The sequence below is a fragment of the Adiantum capillus-veneris genome, chromosome 10, assembly GCF_014529385.1.
Source record: "Adiantum capillus-veneris isolate H3 chromosome 10, ASM1452938v2, whole genome shotgun sequence".
In the NCBI taxonomy this organism is placed as follows: Eukaryota; Viridiplantae; Streptophyta; class Polypodiopsida; order Polypodiales; family Pteridaceae; genus Adiantum; species Adiantum capillus-veneris.
The window spans coordinates 51,745,038-51,765,647 of NC_140940.1; the positions used below are offsets into that span (position 1 = coordinate 51,745,038).

Below are 20,610 nucleotides of genomic sequence, written 5' to 3' on the forward strand. Positions count from 1 at the left end.
TTTTCTTTGTAAAGTGACTTGGCGCCTTCTTTTGATCTCTCAATCATGTCCGGCCCTACTTGAATTATTGTGGTAACTCAAGAGACGAGTCCCGCATCGTACTAGGGATATTAGGCTTAGCGATGGAGGAAGGTTAAACTCAAGAGCCTTTCCGTCCTCCGCCCGGGGGAGGCCATGTCCTTCCCCGGCTTTCCAGGAGCCTCTCCGTCCCTTCATGCCCTGTTACAACAACCCAAAGCTTGGGATTTCCAACACTCAAGCCAAGTGTCTCTTCTTCGCGACGATGGGAGTTCGTCTCTCCCTGCCCCTATTCCCCCTTTTCTACTCGAGGCCTTTTCCTTTGAGCAGGTAGAGCTTATTCACCAAGCCTATTTTCACCAGCAGACTGCCGTCCCTCTTCAACATGGCACGCAAGAGCCTCTCCTCGGACCATCAAGACTGCATTCGAGCCCTGGTGAGGGTTGCCAAGGGCTCAACCCTGCTTGTCTTGATCCAGTTTTCAACGCCAATAGCCAAGGCCATCCTCAAGCAGCTGAGGGCGTCAATTTGGAGGTAAGCCTTCCGTCATACTCCCTACATCTCAGATAGCCAAACTTGAAAAGGACCTTGAAGCCAGGATTGTGGTAGGACTTCTCGAAGGGCCTAGGCCACCTGCAAACACTTTTAAAGGTTGGATCAAGCAACAATGGGGGTCAAGAGGCGTCGTCCTTGAAACTCTACAGTCTTTGTCCAAACGTTAGCTTTTCGTATTCCAGATGCCCGAGATGGCCTTTGACATCATCAGCATGGGTCCCTGATTAATCAGGAGCTCCCCCTTCTTCTCTCCCGATGGAACAAACACTTTAACCCTGAAGTGTCTACCCAGAAGCGCTACCCTGTTTGGTGGAACTACCCAACCTCCCCCTCCACTACCATCAACACCTCAGGATGATTGCCTCTAAGCTAGGCAATGTGCTTGGAGGAAGACCCAAAAGAGAGTTTAACCCCTCGTGGCACCGGCAAGTCTTAGTAGAGATGGACATCTCTGCTCCTCTCTCCCCAGCCATTGACATTTTTGTTAAGTATGGAGCCTGATTTATCCCTTGTAATTTTCTATGTTAAAAACGCACATTTGTAAGGCTCCCATTATGAGGAGAAGCCATCGTGCGTGAAGAAAAATAACTCGTCGGAAACCAAAATTCTAACGCCCAGTCTCGAGCCTAATCTCGAAACTGACTTCGTCGGTATATTATGGTCGGACGGCGGTCGGAAAGTGGTCTAAAAACGACCGGTCGGTTGGCCGGTGGCCGGTAGTCAATGGCCGGTTTGCCGGTGGTCGGAAGTCAGTTGGTCGGTGGCCGAATTCAAAAGCGGACTTGTCTTCTCAAGGGCGGCCACACATGTTTGGACTTATCTACACGAGGGCGGCTACACATGGCTATCTCTCATGAGAGAGGGCAGCCCTTTTGGCCTATAAAAGCAGGCCATTTCTACACACATTTCATAGTGTGAAGTTGATGCAACAAGGTGAAGGTGAGGTGGTGAGAGTGAAGCAAGGAGGGAGCTCCAAAAGGGGATAATCCCTTTGTAACCTACTTCTTGTTTTGAAGTACTAAAGCCATTGAATGGCTGTTTTTCCGTGGACGTAGTTGTACTCTCTCTCTCTCTCTCTCTCTCTCTCTCTATACTCTCATGTGTGAAAATTATCTCTCTCCATTAAGTAATCTACTCAATTATCTACTTAGCTACGTCATATTTCCCAACAATTGGTATCAGAGCAAGGTTTGCTCATAGCTAAAGTATCTCAAGGAAAGTATTCATTGAATTGAGTGGGAGTTATGGCGGAGGAAGGGAAGCTCAAGATTGAGAAGTTCAACGGCAAAATCTATCAACATTGGAAGATGCAGATTGAAGACTATCTCTACCAGAAGGACCTCTATTTGCCACTAGTCGGTCTTGCGAAGTAGCCCGCAACAATGGCAGATGAAGCATGGATTGTCCTTGATCGAAAAGCATTGGGAACAATCCGGTTAAGCTTGGCGTCAACAGTGGCCTTCGATGTTTCGGAGATGAAGACCACGGAGGACTTGATGAAGTCACTTGACGACTTTTATGATACTATATATGCTGGGGGTTCTACAGTTGACAGAGCAGAGTTATGGGAAGAATGCTCTGAGTTTCATGGCCCCTGTATCTTATTACATGATTTCAATATGGTGGAGTCCATCGAGGATCGCTTTCTTAGCAAAGGCGTGTGCATTTCATGGAGGGAAAAAGAGTCATGGACCTCGCTTAAGGACACTCTCCAACTATGGGATGTTGGCACGCCCAGAGAGTTCACCTAGTAAAATTACAGTTCAGGAGAGTTAGCCAGGAAGACTCGCCTAGATCGTTGTTACTTGAGTCTCCCTCTTGCGAATCCGTTTGATCGCATCAAAGTCAAGCACATTCTCACCAGCTGCCTCTCTGATCATTACCCTATCAACATCACTCTTGATGATAAGGCCAAAAAGATAATGAATCACTGGTTTCACACCGACCCAGAGCTGTCCAAACTCAAGGTATTACAGGATCAAATCTCCAAATCTGGACAGATTGCTTCTCTTCCTCCCCTTCCCCGGCCAAAGCTTGGTCCACTGTTGTTCAAAGGACTCAGCATTTGCTGATTCAAACCAGGAAAGAAGTCACCTCTATTCGGAAAAGACGAAAAGAAGCCATGTATGCCGAGCTCATCCTCTTAGAGAACTCTTCACCTGATCTACATCAACAGTCTCTCATCTCAGTTCTCAGAGCTCAAATTAGAGCGGAAGAAGACTTGGCCCTCAAACATGCCTCTATATTCTTTAAAAAGTGGTGGGCTGGCAAAGTTGACAGACCCTCAAAAAGCATGTTCACTAAAGAGGAAAAACTATAGGGAACTTGTCCCCCCTTTTTGTCAATCCTACCAAGAAAATTTATAATGACTAGCCAGAGCCCACTTTGAAGGCCTGTTCAGCCCACTTGAAGTTATTTCACGTGAGATAGAGCTGGCTGGATCTGTTGGGGTATAGGCGTCTGTGCCTTGCCCGGCCGCCCAGAGTCTGGGCACCCACTGACTTGTATACCTTATACATAGCATAAGTGTATAGGGGGCTGCTCACTCTTTAGAGTCTCCCCACCCACATCGTATGTGTGTCTCCTTCTCTCTCTCTCACTCTCCGTCTCTGGTGCTCCCCGATCCCCTTCAATTGGTATCAGAGCTATGGTGACCGCGGAGAGCACAACGGCTTTGAGAGCTTCGAGGCGATAGCTTGCTCGCTCTCGACGGTGGAGTTCGATCGCGGAGTTTCACGGAGAGCGATTTTAGCTTAAGGAGCATTGTCTTTGGAGCTTAAGAGCTTGGTGTGGTCAAGCTTGGTCGAGGAGGTGGTTGCGGCTTCTTTGGTGAGAGGAGCTTTTGAGCTCAGCGGAGCTCATTAGAGAAGTGCTCGGCGGAGGAGAGCTTGACATTCGAGTGCTTGGATGCTGTTGTGGCAAAGCTCTTGCGTTGGAGCTTGCATTGAGAGGACATTGCATCACGCAGAGTGGAGCAGGAGTAGGTTCAAAACTGTGTGCAGCTCGTTTTTGCCATTTTCGGGCTCTAAAACGCAGTTTTTTGTGTAGCTTCGTCATACAGAGTCAGATCTACATGATCCAGGAGTTTAGGTTAAGGTTTTGGCACGCTCCGGACGCGATGGTGATGTCTATTTTCTGAAATTATGCTTTGAATTACAGCAGGTACAGCAGCAGGTTTATTTGTGCACTTTCGGGTCCCAAAAACACTGTTTTTGGTATATCTCACACACACGGAGTATTTTCTGCAGCAACCAGCAAATTCATAGGTGTACACAGGTTTTTTGGATATGCATTTGTCCAGAGAGCCACTCATGCGAGAGTGAGCTATGTTGCCATGGTCTTGGCGGTTTATGTATGCCATATATGGATTTGTGTATTTGTTTATGGCTAAGATTATTTGAGTGGTACTCCGGCAAGAGCGGGTATGCTCATATGTATGACTTTGTGAGGTGATTCCAGTCGAGTTTATTCCCGGATTGGCCATTGTGGCATATATTATTGTCTCTTTGAGGTTTACTGTTGAGATTTTGCTCCAGTTACAAAGGAGACTGCCAAAATTTTGTCAGATATTTATGCGCGATTAAGTCATATTGACTTGTGATTTTGTGCAAGGTTTTGCACGGTTATTGGTGCAACTTTGCATCAGGTTTTGAGTCATATTTGCAGACTTTTGTTGATGCGATTCGAGCCAGTTTAGGGCTGATTTGGTTGACATTTGCTACTCATTGTTGGTTGCTCTTTTGCGAGCATTATGGCTGATTTTTCATTTGACTTCCAGCGTTATGGTCTGACACAGTTTGATGGTGCAGATTTTGTTGCTTGGAAGGAGCATATGCTTGTTGCATTGGCAGATTTGGGGCAGGATAAACCCTTGTGTGGTTTATCGGCGAAGCCTAAGTCTATGCGTGATGATGATTGGCAGGATCTTGATGAGTTAGCCATGTCTACGATTTTTTTGCATCTGGTTGAGTCTGTTTACTGGCAGGTCTCGAGGGAGACTACAACTCATGCTTTATGACAGAGTTTACATGCTATGTACGCGACATCCATGTCTACAGGGAAGTCTAGTCCCACTTCTATGTCCATGGGAGAGATTGATCCCACACGCAAGTCTCGACGGCATAGAGACTTGACATGTTGGCATTGTGGACATAGAGGGCACATTAGGCGTCGATGTTTCAGGCGTTTGAGACAACGGAGGCGACAGATGCGTGATGCAGATTTGGGCATGACAGATGCTAGTGAGATCAGTACGGTGGTTACTGAGTATGCTTGTGACGACGATGTCACATTTACATTTAGCTTGTCTTCAGGCGACCTTATGTCTACGGATTGCATATCGGATTGCACATTGTCTTCACATTGGTTACTAGATTCAGATGCTACTTTCCATGTCACGTCGCATTGTGAGTGGTTTAGCACGTTTTCTAGTGGGAGACTTGGTTGTGTACACATGGCTGATGGTGTTGTGTATGACATTAAGGGTGCAAGAGACGTATGTTTGTCCTTTCCCAGTGGTATGAGATTTACCTTGCGTCATGTGCGTTATGTGCCAGATCTGAGACGGGATTTGATCTCAGTCAGACAGTTACGAGATAGTGGATGTCAGATTTTGCTACGAGAGCGAGATTTTGTGATGCATTTGGGTTCGCTAGTGATTGCGAGAGGTGCCAGGAGTGGTACAGGTTACCCATTGCATGTGGATCACGCGAGAGACGATGTTGTCTCTGTGATCACGCAGCCAGGTAGAGAGCGAGAGAGCAGGCGAGTCTCTTTTGCTTGTGGGTTGCAGGATGCTTTGCATGGAGTGAAGAGTAGTGAGCTCGTTGTGCACACAGTTGCGGCACGACTTGAGCAGTCACACAGAGAGGTGACAGAGTCAGACATGCATGCTTTGCTAGTGACTGAGCAAAGCAGAGAGTCAGTTGTGCGAGATACTTCTATGCAGGATAGACAAGTAGAACGGTCTTGCTCTAGTGAGTCATGACAGGAGGACGTTGTGCAAGAGTCTATGCATACGGAGTTAGAGCATGAGAGCTCTAGTGAGTCACAGCAGATTGGGTGGTCATGTTTGCAGTGGATGATTGCAGAGGAGGCTGAGATGTCAGCGATTATGCAGTCATTCCTTTCTATGCTCGACAGTGAGCATGGGGATATAGTTGTGCAGGATATGTCTTCCAGCAGACACCTAGAGCAGCTGGTTTGCTTTGAGGTTGCACCACAGGGTGATGCATCTTTTGCAGACAGTCAGGAGATGCATGTGGCTGACACGCCTTGTCAGTCAGAGATGCCTATTTCCAGGGATATATATGTTGATGCATGCTCCGTAGAGCTAGCAGGGCCCGCTAGCATTGCATCGGCATTCGGTGGTCTCATGTATGAGATGTTGATCTTGAGATCAGATATCGCAGCTGTAGTGGGAGCATTTGCAGTTGGGGTTGTCAGTCGTTTGTTGACTGATGATGGCATAGTGCACGAGGGAGATATGCAGGTATTGCATACATACTTGCAGTACGTGTGCGGTACGTCTGGTGGTGTATGGACTTACACGGGAGCAGGACAAGCGGATGCACACGATCACAGCCAGCCAGTGGGCATCGGTTGAGAGCGGTTTTCTCTCACCTTTTGTAGTCTTTAGACTAGGTTCCCTTGCTTAAAGGCACAGTCGCCTTTAAGTGGGAGGTTGTTGGGGTATAGGCGTCTGTGCCTTGCCCGGCCGCCCAGAGTCTGGGCGCCCACTGACTTGTATACCTTATACATAGCATAAGTGTATAGGGGGCTGCTCACTCTTTAGAGTCTCCCCACCCACATCGTATGTGTGTCTCCTTCTCTCTCTCTCACTCTCCGTCTGTGGTGCTCCCCGATCCCCTTCAGGATCCCAATTATGGGCTGCCCGCAAGAAAGTCATCCCTCAGGAAACCTCCCAATGGCTCGAAGTTCCTCTATTAGAGATTTGAATTCAAGTATCCATTGAGTCGCTTAAGCCCAACAAGACACCAAGTTTGGATGGACTTCCTACTAAGTTCTACCAGACGTCTAAAAAGTTGTTGGTCCCTTCATTCTTAAAGTTTGGGAGGAATCAGTCTTTCATGAAGCTCTGCCTTTCTCTATAAATACTGGCATAATCAGGGGCTGTAGCAAACAGAATCACCCCGGTTCTGATGCAATGGATATCTTCAGAGCCAAAAGGATGCATAAAGGGCCGTAATATAATTGAAGCAGTTATTTCTTAATGGGAGGGCATCGAATATGATCAAGATTCCAACCAAGACTTTGTTTTTGTAAAAGTGGACTTTGATAAGGCATATGATAGACTCGAATGGTCTTTCATTTTGATAAGTTTGGAAAATATGGGCTTTGCGCCCCTATTGGTCATGTTTGTAAAAACTTTGTTTGGACATGCCCAAGCAAGGATCGCATTCAATGGACTGCTATCCAGCTTCTTCTCACTAAATCGCTCAGTAAGACAGGGTTGTCCCCTAACGCCCCTATTGTTTGCAACAGCTACTGATGGCCTCAATTGTTTAGTCAAGGCTAGGATGTTGGAAGACAAAATTAAATGCATACAACTTCCCAACTCAGAAGGTCAACTATGTCTCTCTCAATTCGCGGATGACACTAATGGTCTGTTGGCAAATGAAGAAGAGTCACTTTGGGAATTCTGGCAATGTCTCCACGTCATTTTCACAACTTCGGGCTCAAAAGTCAATCATTCTAAAACAAGGGTGAAACAAGATGCAACCCCTCTTCCTCAATGGCTCCTGGCCTCAGGATGTAAGTTGCTTCTCTCCCACCATCCCTTGCGCTTGCCGGGAATCCCAATGGGCTTCGGGATTACTTTGAAAGACAGATGGAAGTGGGTCTTGGAACGGTTTCAGTCCAAATTCGAAAGGTGGAAAGGATTCCTCTAATGGGTAGAGCAGTGGTTATCAACCACTTCCTCATAGTTTATGTTGTCTTCTTTCTCACCTATTGTTGGCCCCCTGATGGCCACTTGAAGGACATAGCCAAAATCTGTTGCAACTTCCTATGGTCTGGCGACCCCCTCACTCATGGCAAAGCTAAGGTTAAATGGGACATTTGTTGTCTGCCTAAAGACAAGGGTGGTCTTGGCATCATTCATATCCCTACTCTTGCATACACGTTGGCGGTCAAATTGGTGTTCAGAGCGATCCACCACCCCCATGAAGAATGGTTGGTGTTGCTTCTCAGGAACACAAGCAGATTCAAACTTTCACAGGCAAAAGGATGGGTGAACCTTCCTTTTCTCACCCTCTTCTTCAGCCCTCACCTCTCTATTGCCGCAAGATTTGACCTAATGAGGTCCATATGGGGAGCATGGAATAGGCACAGCCTCAGCTTCTCACCGAACTGGAAATCTAGTCACAGCCAGCTGTTGTTGCTAAACGACTCCATCTGGCTGCCTTGGGTCACAATCAAAGATCTACAGGTTGATAGCTCCAGACTTGCCCTAACCATCCATAATAAGGGGGTCCGCGTTTGGGTTGATGTATGGTCATCGTCAGCCTTTGATTGGCTCTCTGACTTGGAAATCTCACTCAAATTTCTGTTGAGGCCCTTGGAACTTTCCTATCTTCGCCGGTGGCTAGCCCTCCTCCCAATTTCTTGTCATTGGTTGGTCAATTGCTCCCCTACCCTCTCACTCAAAGGGATTGTATGGTCAGGAGGATACCTTCACGGCGGTGAGCACCTGTAGTGTTTGTGACTATGCACGGCGGCGTGCACCTATTGTGTGCGTGTGACTATCCCTTATCTCCCATCCTTGAGTCAAACCAAAGCCCACTTCCCCCCCTATCCATGTCATCTTGAATCAGAGATGTGGTTTCTCCCTCGACAGGAGGCAATGGAACTTCAAATTCAGGTCCCTATGGTCAAAGGCGTCTTCCCCCAAAAACTGCCCTCCTCTGGCTGATTCTTTACAAAGTTGTCTCGACAGGAGAGAAACTCAAGGATGCTGGTCTTTCTCTAGGAAACTGCCCTAGATGCAAGAATAGTCCTGAAGATCTCCCGCACCTCTTCATGAATTGCTCCTTCAACTATCCCTTTTGGAAACTAGTCTTGAACTGTCTTTGTTGGTCCCTGTCTTGGAAACATGTATTGTTAGGTGAAAATGTGGGCATGCCTTCCATTATCTAGAATCACATAAGGTCTGAATTCATGTGGGCTATCTGGAGGCAGAGGAATTGCTTCATGTATGAGGAGGCTTACCAGGTCTCAAACCTGAGAGTTTTCTTTGATGAAATTGTTTTGCAGGGTGAAAGACTCTCCCTTTCTGAGTGCAGGGTCTACCGGAAGAAGCAAAAGTTGTTGGACACTGTGGGAAGTCTCTACCATCATGCAGGAGTAGATGAGATGTTCTATATTAGAGACTTCACCGAGGAGGACATACAGGTGGATTTGGACCTTCAGCTGGAAAATTGGAACTATGCCAAAACCTTACTTGTAAAAATTAGATATGAGATAGATGCTCTCAAGAACTAACCCCTTTGATGTTAGCTTATAGTTAGCCCTCAGCTTTCTAGTGTATGCTCCCTCCTTGAGCATGTTGATGTAACCTTTTGTCTTTTCTAATATAATGCCTGCCTTATTCTGGTAAAAAAAAAAATCCAAAACCAACGTGCATCATCGGATGTTTGAATTTATTTATTTTGGTCGAGTTTACTTTTTCTCGTTTGTGTTCACCATATAAGGGTGAGTTTGGCCTTAGATGCCATCAAAAGCTACGCGCCCATGTGGTTAGGGCAGTAGCTTGTCAATGGGCAAGTTGAGGGTTCAATTCACCTTACGGATGTTGATCGCGGCCTTTTTTCTTTCCATCCATCCGCTTCAAGATTCGCCCGCTCTCAGAGAGCCGCTTGCAAAGAGGGCCTTCTCAAATCCATGGGCCAGCTAATGGCAATATTGCAATTCCATAGCTGAGGACCTTTTCACCTCCGAATTCATCCCAGCCGATCACTGTGCACCTATTCCAATCACGACCGAGTTGTAGGCGTCTAGTTACTGGCTGCATCCGGTTCAAGAGGCAGTTCAAGATTCTAGAGGGTGGTCCAACCGAAAGGCGATACTCTCTCCTACTTATTCTCAGAGGCTTATTGAGTAGCCTATGGACATGTGCATTTCATTTGAAGGGCCATCTGTGCCTTCTACTATCAGGAATATGGGAAGGCGCTCTTAGCGGCACTACATTAAATTCTTTATGTTTTGGTCACACTCACCCTGATTTATTTTAGCAACTTGAAGGGAGAATATTCCTAAATTCTAGTAGTCCCCTTGTTACTCACCTTTTTTTGACGATTAGAGCCTTGTTACATGGTTGCAGTACAACCAGACGAGTCTCTACAAGCTTGCTTTTATTATCCCCTTTTCGACCTGCTTAACTGACAGCTTCTAGTAAAAACATTAGATCAGTAGTGTCGTTGCCTCTAAATCAGCTTCTTGTTTGCACAACCAAAGCGCTGCAAGTATCACCTAATTTCGAACTTCTTGTAGGCTGCAACACAAGCTCCATAAACACGTTGCATTTGGTGTGTGACAGTGTTTTAGTAGAGCAACCAACCCTTGTAGCCCCCTAAGCCCCTAGGTGGGACATGGCTCTTAGCTTCCCTTTTGGAAAACTAACCAATGAGAACTCAAGAGGCTTTGGGTTCCTTCAAAGGAAGGAAAATTTGTTGGCGCCCCCCTCACTCTGCTCTTTAAAATCTTGGAATTTGTTGGTGCCCCCCTAGGCCAACTCTCAAAAAATACACAAAGTCTACATAAACTTTCTTTGGAAGGGAGACCCTTAAAAAAAAGGAATGGCTGAAGTTAGTTGGGAGTTTCCCACCTTTCCTAAAGAAAAAGGAGGACTTGGGATTATAAATATCTTTGTTGCCACAAATAAGCTTATGGCTAAGTGGATCATGAGGTCTTTCTTCACTCCTCATAGTGATTGGGCACAGCTCATCTATCGACAGCTCAGTCATCTCTCCTTCAAGCAAGCTACGTCATGGAACCACCGTCCAACCCTTGATCTTCAAAAAGCTCACAAGATGTTCAAAAAGTGTGTTCACACTTGGCAAGACTTATGGGACAAGGTCAAAAGCAGGTTTCAATCAGTCAAAAAGATCATCACTATATTTGGCACTTCATTGAATGACGCCACCTTTCTCTATCAGTGCACCTCTCTTTTTTTGGACGAACACAACTAGAAAATAAGGTGTGGAGGTTCTCTAGATCTAAGGTGATTGCAATGGCTAGAATGGCAGCCCTTTAACAAAATTCTCCGCCTCCACCAACCACCCTCAGTCCCACTATCCATCAAGTTGAATAAAAGGTGGGGCCTCTATTGTCAAAGAATCTAGTACTTACTTTAGATTCAACAGAATTCAACTTATGGAAGGAGAGAGTTCTGTTGAGAGAATTCTTTAGAGGAGACTAGAGGTTGTGTTGAGCTGATTTCATCACACATTTACACATTAGAATATGAAAACCATGCACATAATTCAAAGAGAATACCACAATGAGGGCTGAATTTGCTTGGAGCCGGTGACCCCCTTTCCAAAGATCTTTGTATCATAATTCTCTCTCAAATCGATTACAACACAAATTGTGCACTTACGGAGCTTTCTTCGAAGCAAGAAGGTGGTGTTCTTCAAGACTCCATGGTGTAACCCTCCTTCCCAACCCCTAAACACCCCAACAAGAAGAAAGAATTGCGGTGTAAGACGAAGATGAGGGTGAAAAAAGTAGTGGCATAACCAAAAACTCATAATGCCCAAACCTCGATCGAAATGTAGTTTTTGGGGTATATACGCAAGCCCTATGCGTACTAGATGATACACTGGCCGCAAGTCTATCTTTTTAAAGATATGGGCACATGTGAGCTTTCAAATAACTCATCCCCTCTTGGTAACGAATACTTGTTCTTTACAACTACCACGTTTAGTCCACGGTAATTGACACACATGCACATACTACCATCTTTTTTCTTCACTAACAAGATGTGTCATAAAATCAAATATCTACCTATTCCAAAAGACTTTCTCATATTGAAGTGATCATTCAATATGGGGGAGATGAATGGGAACAAGAGGTAGAATATAGACGTGCATATAATGGAGCTTAGAAGACCTTATGGTTTGCTTCATTAAAGACCTCCAAAGGTTAGTGTTGAAAGTCCTTAAACTTAGGACCTTAAGCAAGTTGGGGCTGACCTTGAGATGGGAACCCTACCCAAGCTTGAGGTGCTTGTTGTGCTTGCTGACTAAGGTGCTTAAGGTGTTTGTGGGAACCTTGCCCAAGCTTGAGGTGCTTGTCATGCTTAATGATTAAGGTGCTTAAAGTGTTCAATTCAAACATGATCTCTCAAGAGGCATAAAATATTGACATGCTTAAATGACTAAGATTCTTGAAGTGTTCAATTCAAACATGATCTCTTAAGAAGCATAAAAGACACATGTCAAGATCCTCCCCATTTTTCCCTCGTGATGTGCTTGAATCCTATTGGATAGGCTTTAAAGGGGTCCAATGAAAATTTAGATACAATTAAATAAATAATTAAGCTCTTTCTCTCAAAGAGAAAAAAGAGGACACTTGTCCAAATTATATAATTAGATAATACGAGAGAGAGAGAGAGAGAGAGAGAGAGAGAGACTGATTTGGACATCCTTATTCTCATTCTCACACACATACACACACACTTTGATGGTGTGAAGCAAAGAACTCTTTTTCCTTCTCCAAGCACTACAAGAGGCTATTCATATTAGCGACGCTCACACAGCTACGCTAAAAAAAAAAAAATCCCGGCGTCGCTATGAGCGTCGCAAATTTACAAGTAAATTTGCGACGCTCATAGCGACGCCGATTGGGCTAAAAAAATAACAGAGAGCGCCCAAAAACTCAGATCTCAGATCTGAGTTTTTCGGCGCCCTCAAGCAAGGAGCAGGTAACGCTCTCCCTCTCTCTCTCTCTCTCTCTCTCTTTCTTCTCCACACACACACACACACACACACACACACACACACGAGGAGAGGAAGGAGAGCCAGGTATGCTCCTTCCCTCTCCTCACTCTCATGTTCCCTTCCCCTCTTTCTCTCTCCCTCTCTCTCTCTCACACACACACACACACACAGTGTTTTTGAGAGAGAGAGAGAGAGAGAGAGAGAGAGAGAGAGAGTACAAACATAAACAAAAATGCACACACACATACATAAACAAAGAATGCACACACACATTGAGAGACGAAAAGAGAGAGAAAGCATGCATAAACAAAAAACGCACACATTGAGAGAGGAAAAGAGATGGAGAGAGAACATGCATAAACAAAAAACGCACACATTGAGAGAGGAAAAGAGAGAGAAAACATGCATAAACAAAAAAACGCACACACATTGAGAGAGAAAGAGAGAAACTAATTTAACGTCGTAGGAAACTAATTAAAATTAAAAGACCTAAAGATCTAGCCGACAAGGAGTTGAACTCAAGACCTATTATTCAAGAGGGAAATGGCATAACCAATCTATCATACTTGGCATGGGTGATAGAAAGGTTATACCATTTATCTCTTTTTATTGGCACACACATCCACACACACGCACACACACAAGAAGAAGAGAGTTATAACGTTGTAGGAAAATATCTTAAAAGACATTAAAGATTAGGTTAGATGTAGACTTACGTTAAATTAGATTTAGGTTTATTTAAGTTAAATTAGATTAGATTTAGGTTTATTTTTAATTAGATTTACGTTTATTTACGCTAGATTTAAATTTACGTTATATTAGATTAGATTTAGGTCTCCATAGACTGCGATGCTTGCATGAAGCGGGTGAAGAAAGCCCTCAATGGAATATAGGGTATTGCTGCCTTCACTCATGGTGGGCTCCGTCGATCCAAAAGTACTGGTGAAATGTCTTCAGAAGATAGGGAAGAAGGTGGATCTTCAGGGCGGCAAGAGTCACTACATCCCCGACACAATGACCATCTAGACAACCTCCAGTCATTCAACAGCAACTTCAAAGTTAGTAACAAGAGCAAGAACGGTCTAAAGGGCCAATTGCTGTCGTCAGATGTGGATGGAGATGAGGCAGCGTCACTGCCGGAAGTTAACTCTCACATCTTTAGTGATGAGAATGCCAACTCTTGCCGAGTTATGTGAAAAATTATGTGTTAAATCAGTTTTAAGGTTCCTATAATCCCTGTTAGTTTAGTTCTTTGTTTTTAATATAACATAATTTACGTTAGATTTAGATTTATGTTATATTAGATTAGACTTAGGTTTATTTAGGTTTACCCACATACACACACACACACACACAAGAAGAAGAGAGTTTTAACGTCGTAGGAAACTATCCCAAAAGACGTTAAAGATTAGGTTAGATGTAGACTTACGTTAAATTAGATTTAGGTTTATTTTTAGTTAGATTTACGTTTATTTAGATTTACGCTTATTTACGTTAGATCGAGTCCACGCAAGAATTACTTACGGTTTAGGGTTTAGAGTTAGACGAACAGTGAAAAGATCTACTGTGAAAAGATGTTAAGATGCTGTGAAGTGCTACAGCTAGAGAAGAGGCAAAGGGGTTTTGTCCACTACATGCAGTATCATGTAGACGTGGGTCTGTAGATTTCTTGTACCCACAAATATAGGTATTGACCAATAAAGACGAGATTATAACCCGGTGGTTCTGATCTCCGTGCACCTCTAGACCGAGGTGTGCGGGGATTGGACATGACTAGAGAATGTGAGGTAAAGAGAGAGAGAGAGAGAGAGAGAGAGAGAGAGAGAGAGAGAGAGAGAGAGAGAGATAAGACGAAGAATGCCAATAGAATATTAAATTTGTTGTCCAGGTTATAAGATTTTTATCCTCATTATGAGTAGTGACGAGGATATGGGACCGTCCAACCGAAACACCTATCTCTCAACGAGGGTCTTATGTCCTTGTAATCAATGCAAGCATTCTGTGCGACGGACAAGACGTGTTTCTTTGCAGCACGTTCGCGAATTTGGCGAGTTCGATCCATCTATTATAGATCGAGTTGTTGCCAATTATAACTCATCGGACTCTGACGCTGGCCAACAAGCAGCAATATTGCAACCCAATAGACGTGTTCGCAGGCGCTTTGGTCAAGCAGCATATGTGAGGCCACAAGATGTAGCCTCTGACAGCTCGGGGGATGATCATGCAGAGCACATTCCCAACGAGGCAATGTTTGAGCCCGAGATTGATGAAATGATCGAGACGATCATGGATTCAGAAAGGCTTATCTATGATGATATGAAAAGTGAAGCCGATACGCCATTGTATAATGGAGCACGTATGTCTAGATTGAAAGCACTCCTGGTTCTTCTCAACATGCAGGCAAAGTTTGGATGGAGTGACACTAGCGTCACAGCGCTTTTCAGGTGATCTATTACAATTAGTTTACTTTAATAAAACTCTAAATGTATAATGATCTGATAGATTTTTACACGACTGTATCGTATTTTTATGTTGTGTAGATTGCTTAAAGAGCACATACTACCAGCTAACAATGTGATGCCAGATTCTCGAGATGAAGCAAGAAAGATTTTGCGAAACTTGGGGATGGATTACAATTCTATCCACGCTTGTCCTAATGACTGCATTCTTTTCAGAGGGGAATACATAGACATGGAGAAGTGTCCGAAATGTGATTCCGAAAGATATCGAGTAGATCTCCACGGGACAAAAATTCCACAAAAGGTTTTGCGACATTTTCCTCTGCTTCCTCGCATCAAGAATTTCTTCGAATGTAAGTCCATGGCCACCCTAGCATCATGGCATGAGGAGAATAAATCTTCGGATGGTGTGCTACGAATTCCTGCAGATTGCGCAGCCTGGAAACATATAGATGGAACATGGTCGGATTTTGCCAGGGAAGCTCGAAATTTGCGCTTAGGCCTGGCTATGGATGGCGTAAATCCATTTGGTCAAAGATCAACATCTTACAGTGTATGGCCCGTTGTCATCGTCAACTACAACATTCCCCCGTGGTTGACTACGAAGAAGGGGCACCTATGGCTAAGCTTGATTGTGCCAGGGCGATATAAAGTGGAGAATATGGATGTGTATCTTCGTCCACTATTGGAAGAGCTACAACAATTGTGGATTGGCATAGAGGTGGTGGATATGAGCCGACACACAGGACGACGGAATGCTTTGATCAGAGGCATTCTAATGTGGACCATGCATGACTATCCTGGGCTAACAGAATGCTCAGGTGCTCTATTGACACTTCTCACTCAGACACTGTAAATCTTGTTTTTTCCCATAGTTGATCTATTATCATGTGTATACATGCAGGGCTTCAAACAAGCGGATACAGAGCATGTGTCACATGTGGACCTAGACTGAATGCACGTAGGGCGCCCTCACTGAAGAAGCAAATCTACGAAGGTCATCAAGCGTATCTTCCAGAGAATCATGTGTTACACGATGGCTTTTTGGGAAGAGAGCCACCAAGGATGTCTGCACAAGCATGGTTAGAGCAAAAGGAGATGTGCGATGACGGATTGCCTCCAGGGATAAAGAGACTATCTCTATGGTACGAGTTACCATACTGGCCCCGACTCATGATCAATCACTTGCTCGATCCAATGCACATATTCAAGAATGTGGGTAATCTACTATGGGACCATATGACCGGCAAGAAAGATACTTTGGGAGCCAGAGTTGACCTTAGAAATGTGGATCGTATGGAGCAATATTGGCCGCAAACAGCGTCTGATGGATTGATAAAACTCCCTAAAGCACCATGGATTTTCATAGGAGCCCAAGAACGCGCAGTAAAAGAGACCATTCGATCTTTGCGGACCCCCACTGGCGTAATGCACTCGCTCCGAACGTGTTTTACTAAAGAAGGAAAGCTTACCGGTTTGAAGTCACACGATTGGCATAAAATGTGTCAGGTACGTTCATAGTGGACTTTAATATCATTGCATAAAATGTGGACTTTAATGTCATTGCTGCACATACTTTACATTTTATTTTACCGGTTTCCATTGAGGGATGTTTGTCTCTCGACATCCGTAACACAATCTACAAACTTGCAAAGCTGGTGCAATGGATCTCACAAAAGGAGATCAACGTAGACTCCATACCATTCGCCAAACTAAATGCTGCGGAGCTTGTGTGCATGTTTGAGAAACATGCAAAGCTGGTGCAATGGATCTCACAAAAGGAGATCAACGTAGACTCCATACCATTCGCCAAACTAAATGCTGCGGAGCTTGTGTGCATGTTTGAGAAACATTTTCCTACTACCATGCTAACCATTCAGGTGCATCTTCTTGTTCACATAGTTGATGAGGTGGAAATAGCTGGCACATTTCATTCCAAATGGATGTTCTTCTTAGAACGTTTCATGAAAACGCTTAAGGGATATGTGCGTCAAAAGGCACATCCGGAGGGTAGCATGGCAGAAGGTTGGTTGGTATTAGTGTCCCTAGTGTACATTGGAGAGTGGCTAGACGGATTTGATAAAGCCCGGGACACGCTATGGCGAACCATAGATGATGAGCGCATATCTGGGATTGTCATGTGCAATCTCGGTGCTGAGAAGAAGATGACGGAAGATCTAGAGGCTAAAATCAACCGATTTTGCATGCTTCACAATCCAGTGATGCAAAAGTGGATTTCACAATATGAGGATGCAAAGCAAGAGCGACAAAGGGCACGAATCGAGTGGAGACGGGGAAGACGACCACCGATGCACTATCCGACGGTTCTGGAGAGCCTACCAACCTTCATGAGTTTAAGATGGTTTCACAACCAATTGAAAAGCGCAGAACAATGCGGTGACGAAGTGACTGAGGAAGAGTGGGAGTACTCTAGGGGTTGCGCGACCAAGGTAAGTTTGCAATGTACGACTAGCTAGTGACTTTATTTCTAAACGTTTGAACGGCCACTCATAATCTTTGTTCGTTGTAGTATAAGTCATACACAGCAGCATGGTGTAAAGGTCGACATTTTAGGGTGGAACGAATCGACAAAAAGCGTTTTACTCAAGATTGTGGAATCATGGCAAAATTTGAACAGTCTAGTCGACGACGTTCCTCTGATGCAGATCCTGTGGTGGCGGAACTCACTTACTTCGGCACGCTGCAAGAGATTTTGAGGATCGATTACAGAGGATTTTTGTCGACTTGTTCGACGTGCAATGGTTCAAGATAATCATGGAGGGTCGCAACGCTACTGTGCGTAGAGGAGAGTCTGGTTTTTTTGAGGTGGATTCTACTAAGAAATGGACTGACCTAAGAGACACTTTCGTACTACCCGAGCATTGTGAACAAGTAAGTATGTAAATAGTTAACATCCCCCTTTTACAAGTTATGTGCTTGAAAGCTCTCATGTAAGTTATGTGGCTCTGGCAGGTAATATTTCATCCTACAAAGTCTACATCAAACTGGTGGTACGTCATAGAGGTAGCCCCTCGTAGTGCAAGGACGTATGAAGGCTACCATGTGCCAATCACAACGGCATCAATGAAGGAGATCAGAGAAGATGCTCAATCAGAAGCCGCTGCGGTGGTGCCAGACGAGCATCAAGATGCTACTACTCTATATGGGCTGCATGCAGAGGAGCTACAAAATGAAACAGAGGATATGTGTTTAAACGAAGAGCTCTATATAGATATAGGAAGTTATGCTGAGTTATGCGAGGATGAGAGAGAGATCTCTTAAAGCCACAAATATTGTATTTGAACAATTTTGCTCCGTGTTGTAAAAGCTCTGGCTCTCTAAGTACCTTCCATGGTGTATAACGCTCTTTTCTACTCGCGCTCACATCTTTTGATTGAAAATTCTGAGTTTTCGACTTGCCTCTTCTATCACTCAATTCATTGCGTCATTGTATTTATATGCGTCATTACGTCATTGTATTTAATGGTCTTTGCGTCATTGTCTACTCTATTCATTCAATATTAAGTTTAAATATTCGTGTGTTTAATGCAGGTATGGATGATGAGGAGTTTCTTTCTTCTTTGTCACCGCAGTAGAGACAGTGGTACGTGGAGCGTCATCGCTCTGGCGCATCATCGCGCGTTCCTACTCCATCCGCATCTCCCTCTCTTTCGGAGTATTCGGCGCGCTCCGAAGCTTCGGCGTCGACGAGACGAGCTTCACACTCGTCTAGACACCGGCGCTCTAGTGGTGGCGGTGGCGGTTGTTGTGGGGATTCCGCCACCGATGTCTCCACACCGCCTCGTGTTCGACGAGGCTGTTTACCCTCCCCTTCTTTGCCCTCCCCCACACCAGCCACAACATCGCCATCTACGCCAGGTTTTGCACGGCTGACTGTTCCTAGCAGCTACACATCTCTACGTACTCCGCCAGAAGCCACCCCACTCAACACTCCTCACTTCGGGGCCCAGACGCCGGTGGAGACACCTGACATCCGTACCCCCATCGACACGGCGCTAGAGACCCCTGCCGGGACACCCAGGTTCACGCGTCACCGGCCAGAGGGCTTGCCTTACTCCGTCGACTTCAGCGGCGGCATCATCATGGATGATGACGGCAAGAAGGTGATCTCGCGCATGCGTGGTCTTTGCTCTCAGCTGTTTAGACACTACATACTAAACAGATGGAGTGAAGTACCAAGTGATTTAAAAAACAGAGTCATCAGCATACTTCATGATGAGTTTCCCGTTCCAACACAGCGCTTCAATGAAGACCTGATGAAGATTCGAATGCGCGAATACTGCAAACACAAGCGTTTCGAAGTGCAAAAAGCAATCAAGCATGGGTGGAACAGGCCAGATTGGCTGGCCAAAGAAGATTGGAAGAATGCGAAGAAAGCAGCGCGCGAGAATCCCGACAAGTGGAAGCAACAAAAGGATGCAGCCAGAGCGCGAGTAGAGGCAAGGAGCTCGCACCACTTGGGGAGCGGTGGATGGGCATCATTTGAGGCTGATTTTGTAAGTGTTTTTGCATTGCTCTTTATGTTCGATAGTTTAGGGTTTATTAGTTTTTTAATTCTAACATAATGAATTCTTTGTATGTTTTGACAGTGGTCGATGACAGGACGTGATCCCACACCGTACGAGCGCGAGTACGCAGGCAGGAAGGGCTTAAACGCCCTGATGGACATTCTCAGTTCTCGCGGCGGCATGGTTAGTATTAGGGTTTACTCTTTTCTATTTTTTGTATTGTTTTATAAATGTCGTTATATGTTTATACTTACTAAAAGCTGTCTTATTGTCTTTTTTTGCAGAATCCGACAGATACGCCGCTTGGACGCGATGAGACGTCTGACTAGACGACGTCAGTTTAGCCGTAGCTAGATAACATTAGTTTAGGGTTTCTCATAGCTTATGTATCATGAGACGGATTTTATACGTCTTTTTGAACCATGTATATTATTACATTTGTCACCGTAGTTCATTTTGCCAATCAATTCTTTATGCCTATGATGTTGTACAATTGTCATTATTACATTTGCCAATCAATTCATTTTGCCTATGATGTGTACAATTGTCAATTTTACGCTTGTCAATTTTGCAAACAATGCGTCTTGTGGGTGACTATTTTGGGTCTATTATCTACCCTTGCACTTTTTTTAAAAAGTGAATCAAGTACAATATGGTTGATGGGTGGCAGGGCATTCCATGCCCTGTCACCAAATTTTTTTTCTCTCGGGCGTCGCTATTTATGGCTCTGTAGCGTCGTTATGAGCGTCACTATAGACTTCTGTGTAAACATCTATAACCGTCGCTATGACCGTCGCTATGGGCGTCGCTTTATAGCGACGCATATAGCGACGCTCTCGTAGCGACGGTTTTAGCGACGCCGGGGGTTATAAAAACCCAATGTATTTCCGTCGCTAACAGCGTCACAAGAGCACACAACCTCTTGTAGTGAAGCTTGAGAAGTTGAGAGCCTACACCAACAACTCTTGGCTATGGGATGCAAATCCAACCAAGAGCCAAGCTTCAATGGCATGCTAATCTTATCTACCATCTATATTACTATGTTAAGCTAAGCGACAAGAGTAATCTGTGGTGAGGAACGTACTTCTT

General features: G+C 44.8%; 2 protein-coding genes across 5 annotated transcripts; both read left to right on the plus strand.

Moving 5' to 3' along the window:
* The first annotated feature begins 150 nt into the window (after nt 1–150).
* Nucleotides 151–19,982, plus strand: LOC147448837 (uncharacterized). Of its 4 annotated transcripts, XM_086521294.1 has the most exons (4): nt 426–552; nt 18,545–19,509; nt 19,603–19,704; nt 19,806–19,982. In XM_086521294.1, exons 2-4 carry the CDS (start codon nt 19,096–19,098, stop codon nt 19,848–19,850), a joined length of 561 nt encoding a protein of 186 aa, XP_086377420.1. In that variant the 5' UTR covers nt 426–552; nt 18,545–19,095; the 3' UTR covers nt 19,851–19,982. The 4 variants fall into 4 exon arrangements, with proteins under 4 accessions (XP_086377421.1, XP_086377418.1, XP_086377419.1 ...); XM_086521295.1 differs by lacking the exon at nt 18,545–19,509 and having other exon boundaries at nt 151–552; nt 19,806–19,979; XM_086521292.1 differs by lacking the exons at nt 19,603–19,704; nt 19,806–19,982 and having other exon boundaries at nt 151–552; nt 18,545–19,083.
* LOC147448838 (uncharacterized) lies at nt 6,755–8,746 on the plus strand. The gene has a single exon (XM_086521291.1). It carries the CDS (start codon nt 7,424–7,426, stop codon nt 8,288–8,290), a length of 867 nt encoding a protein of 288 aa, XP_086377417.1. The 5' UTR covers nt 6,755–7,423; the 3' UTR covers nt 8,291–8,746.
* Nucleotides 19,983–20,610: the final 628 nt, after the last annotated feature.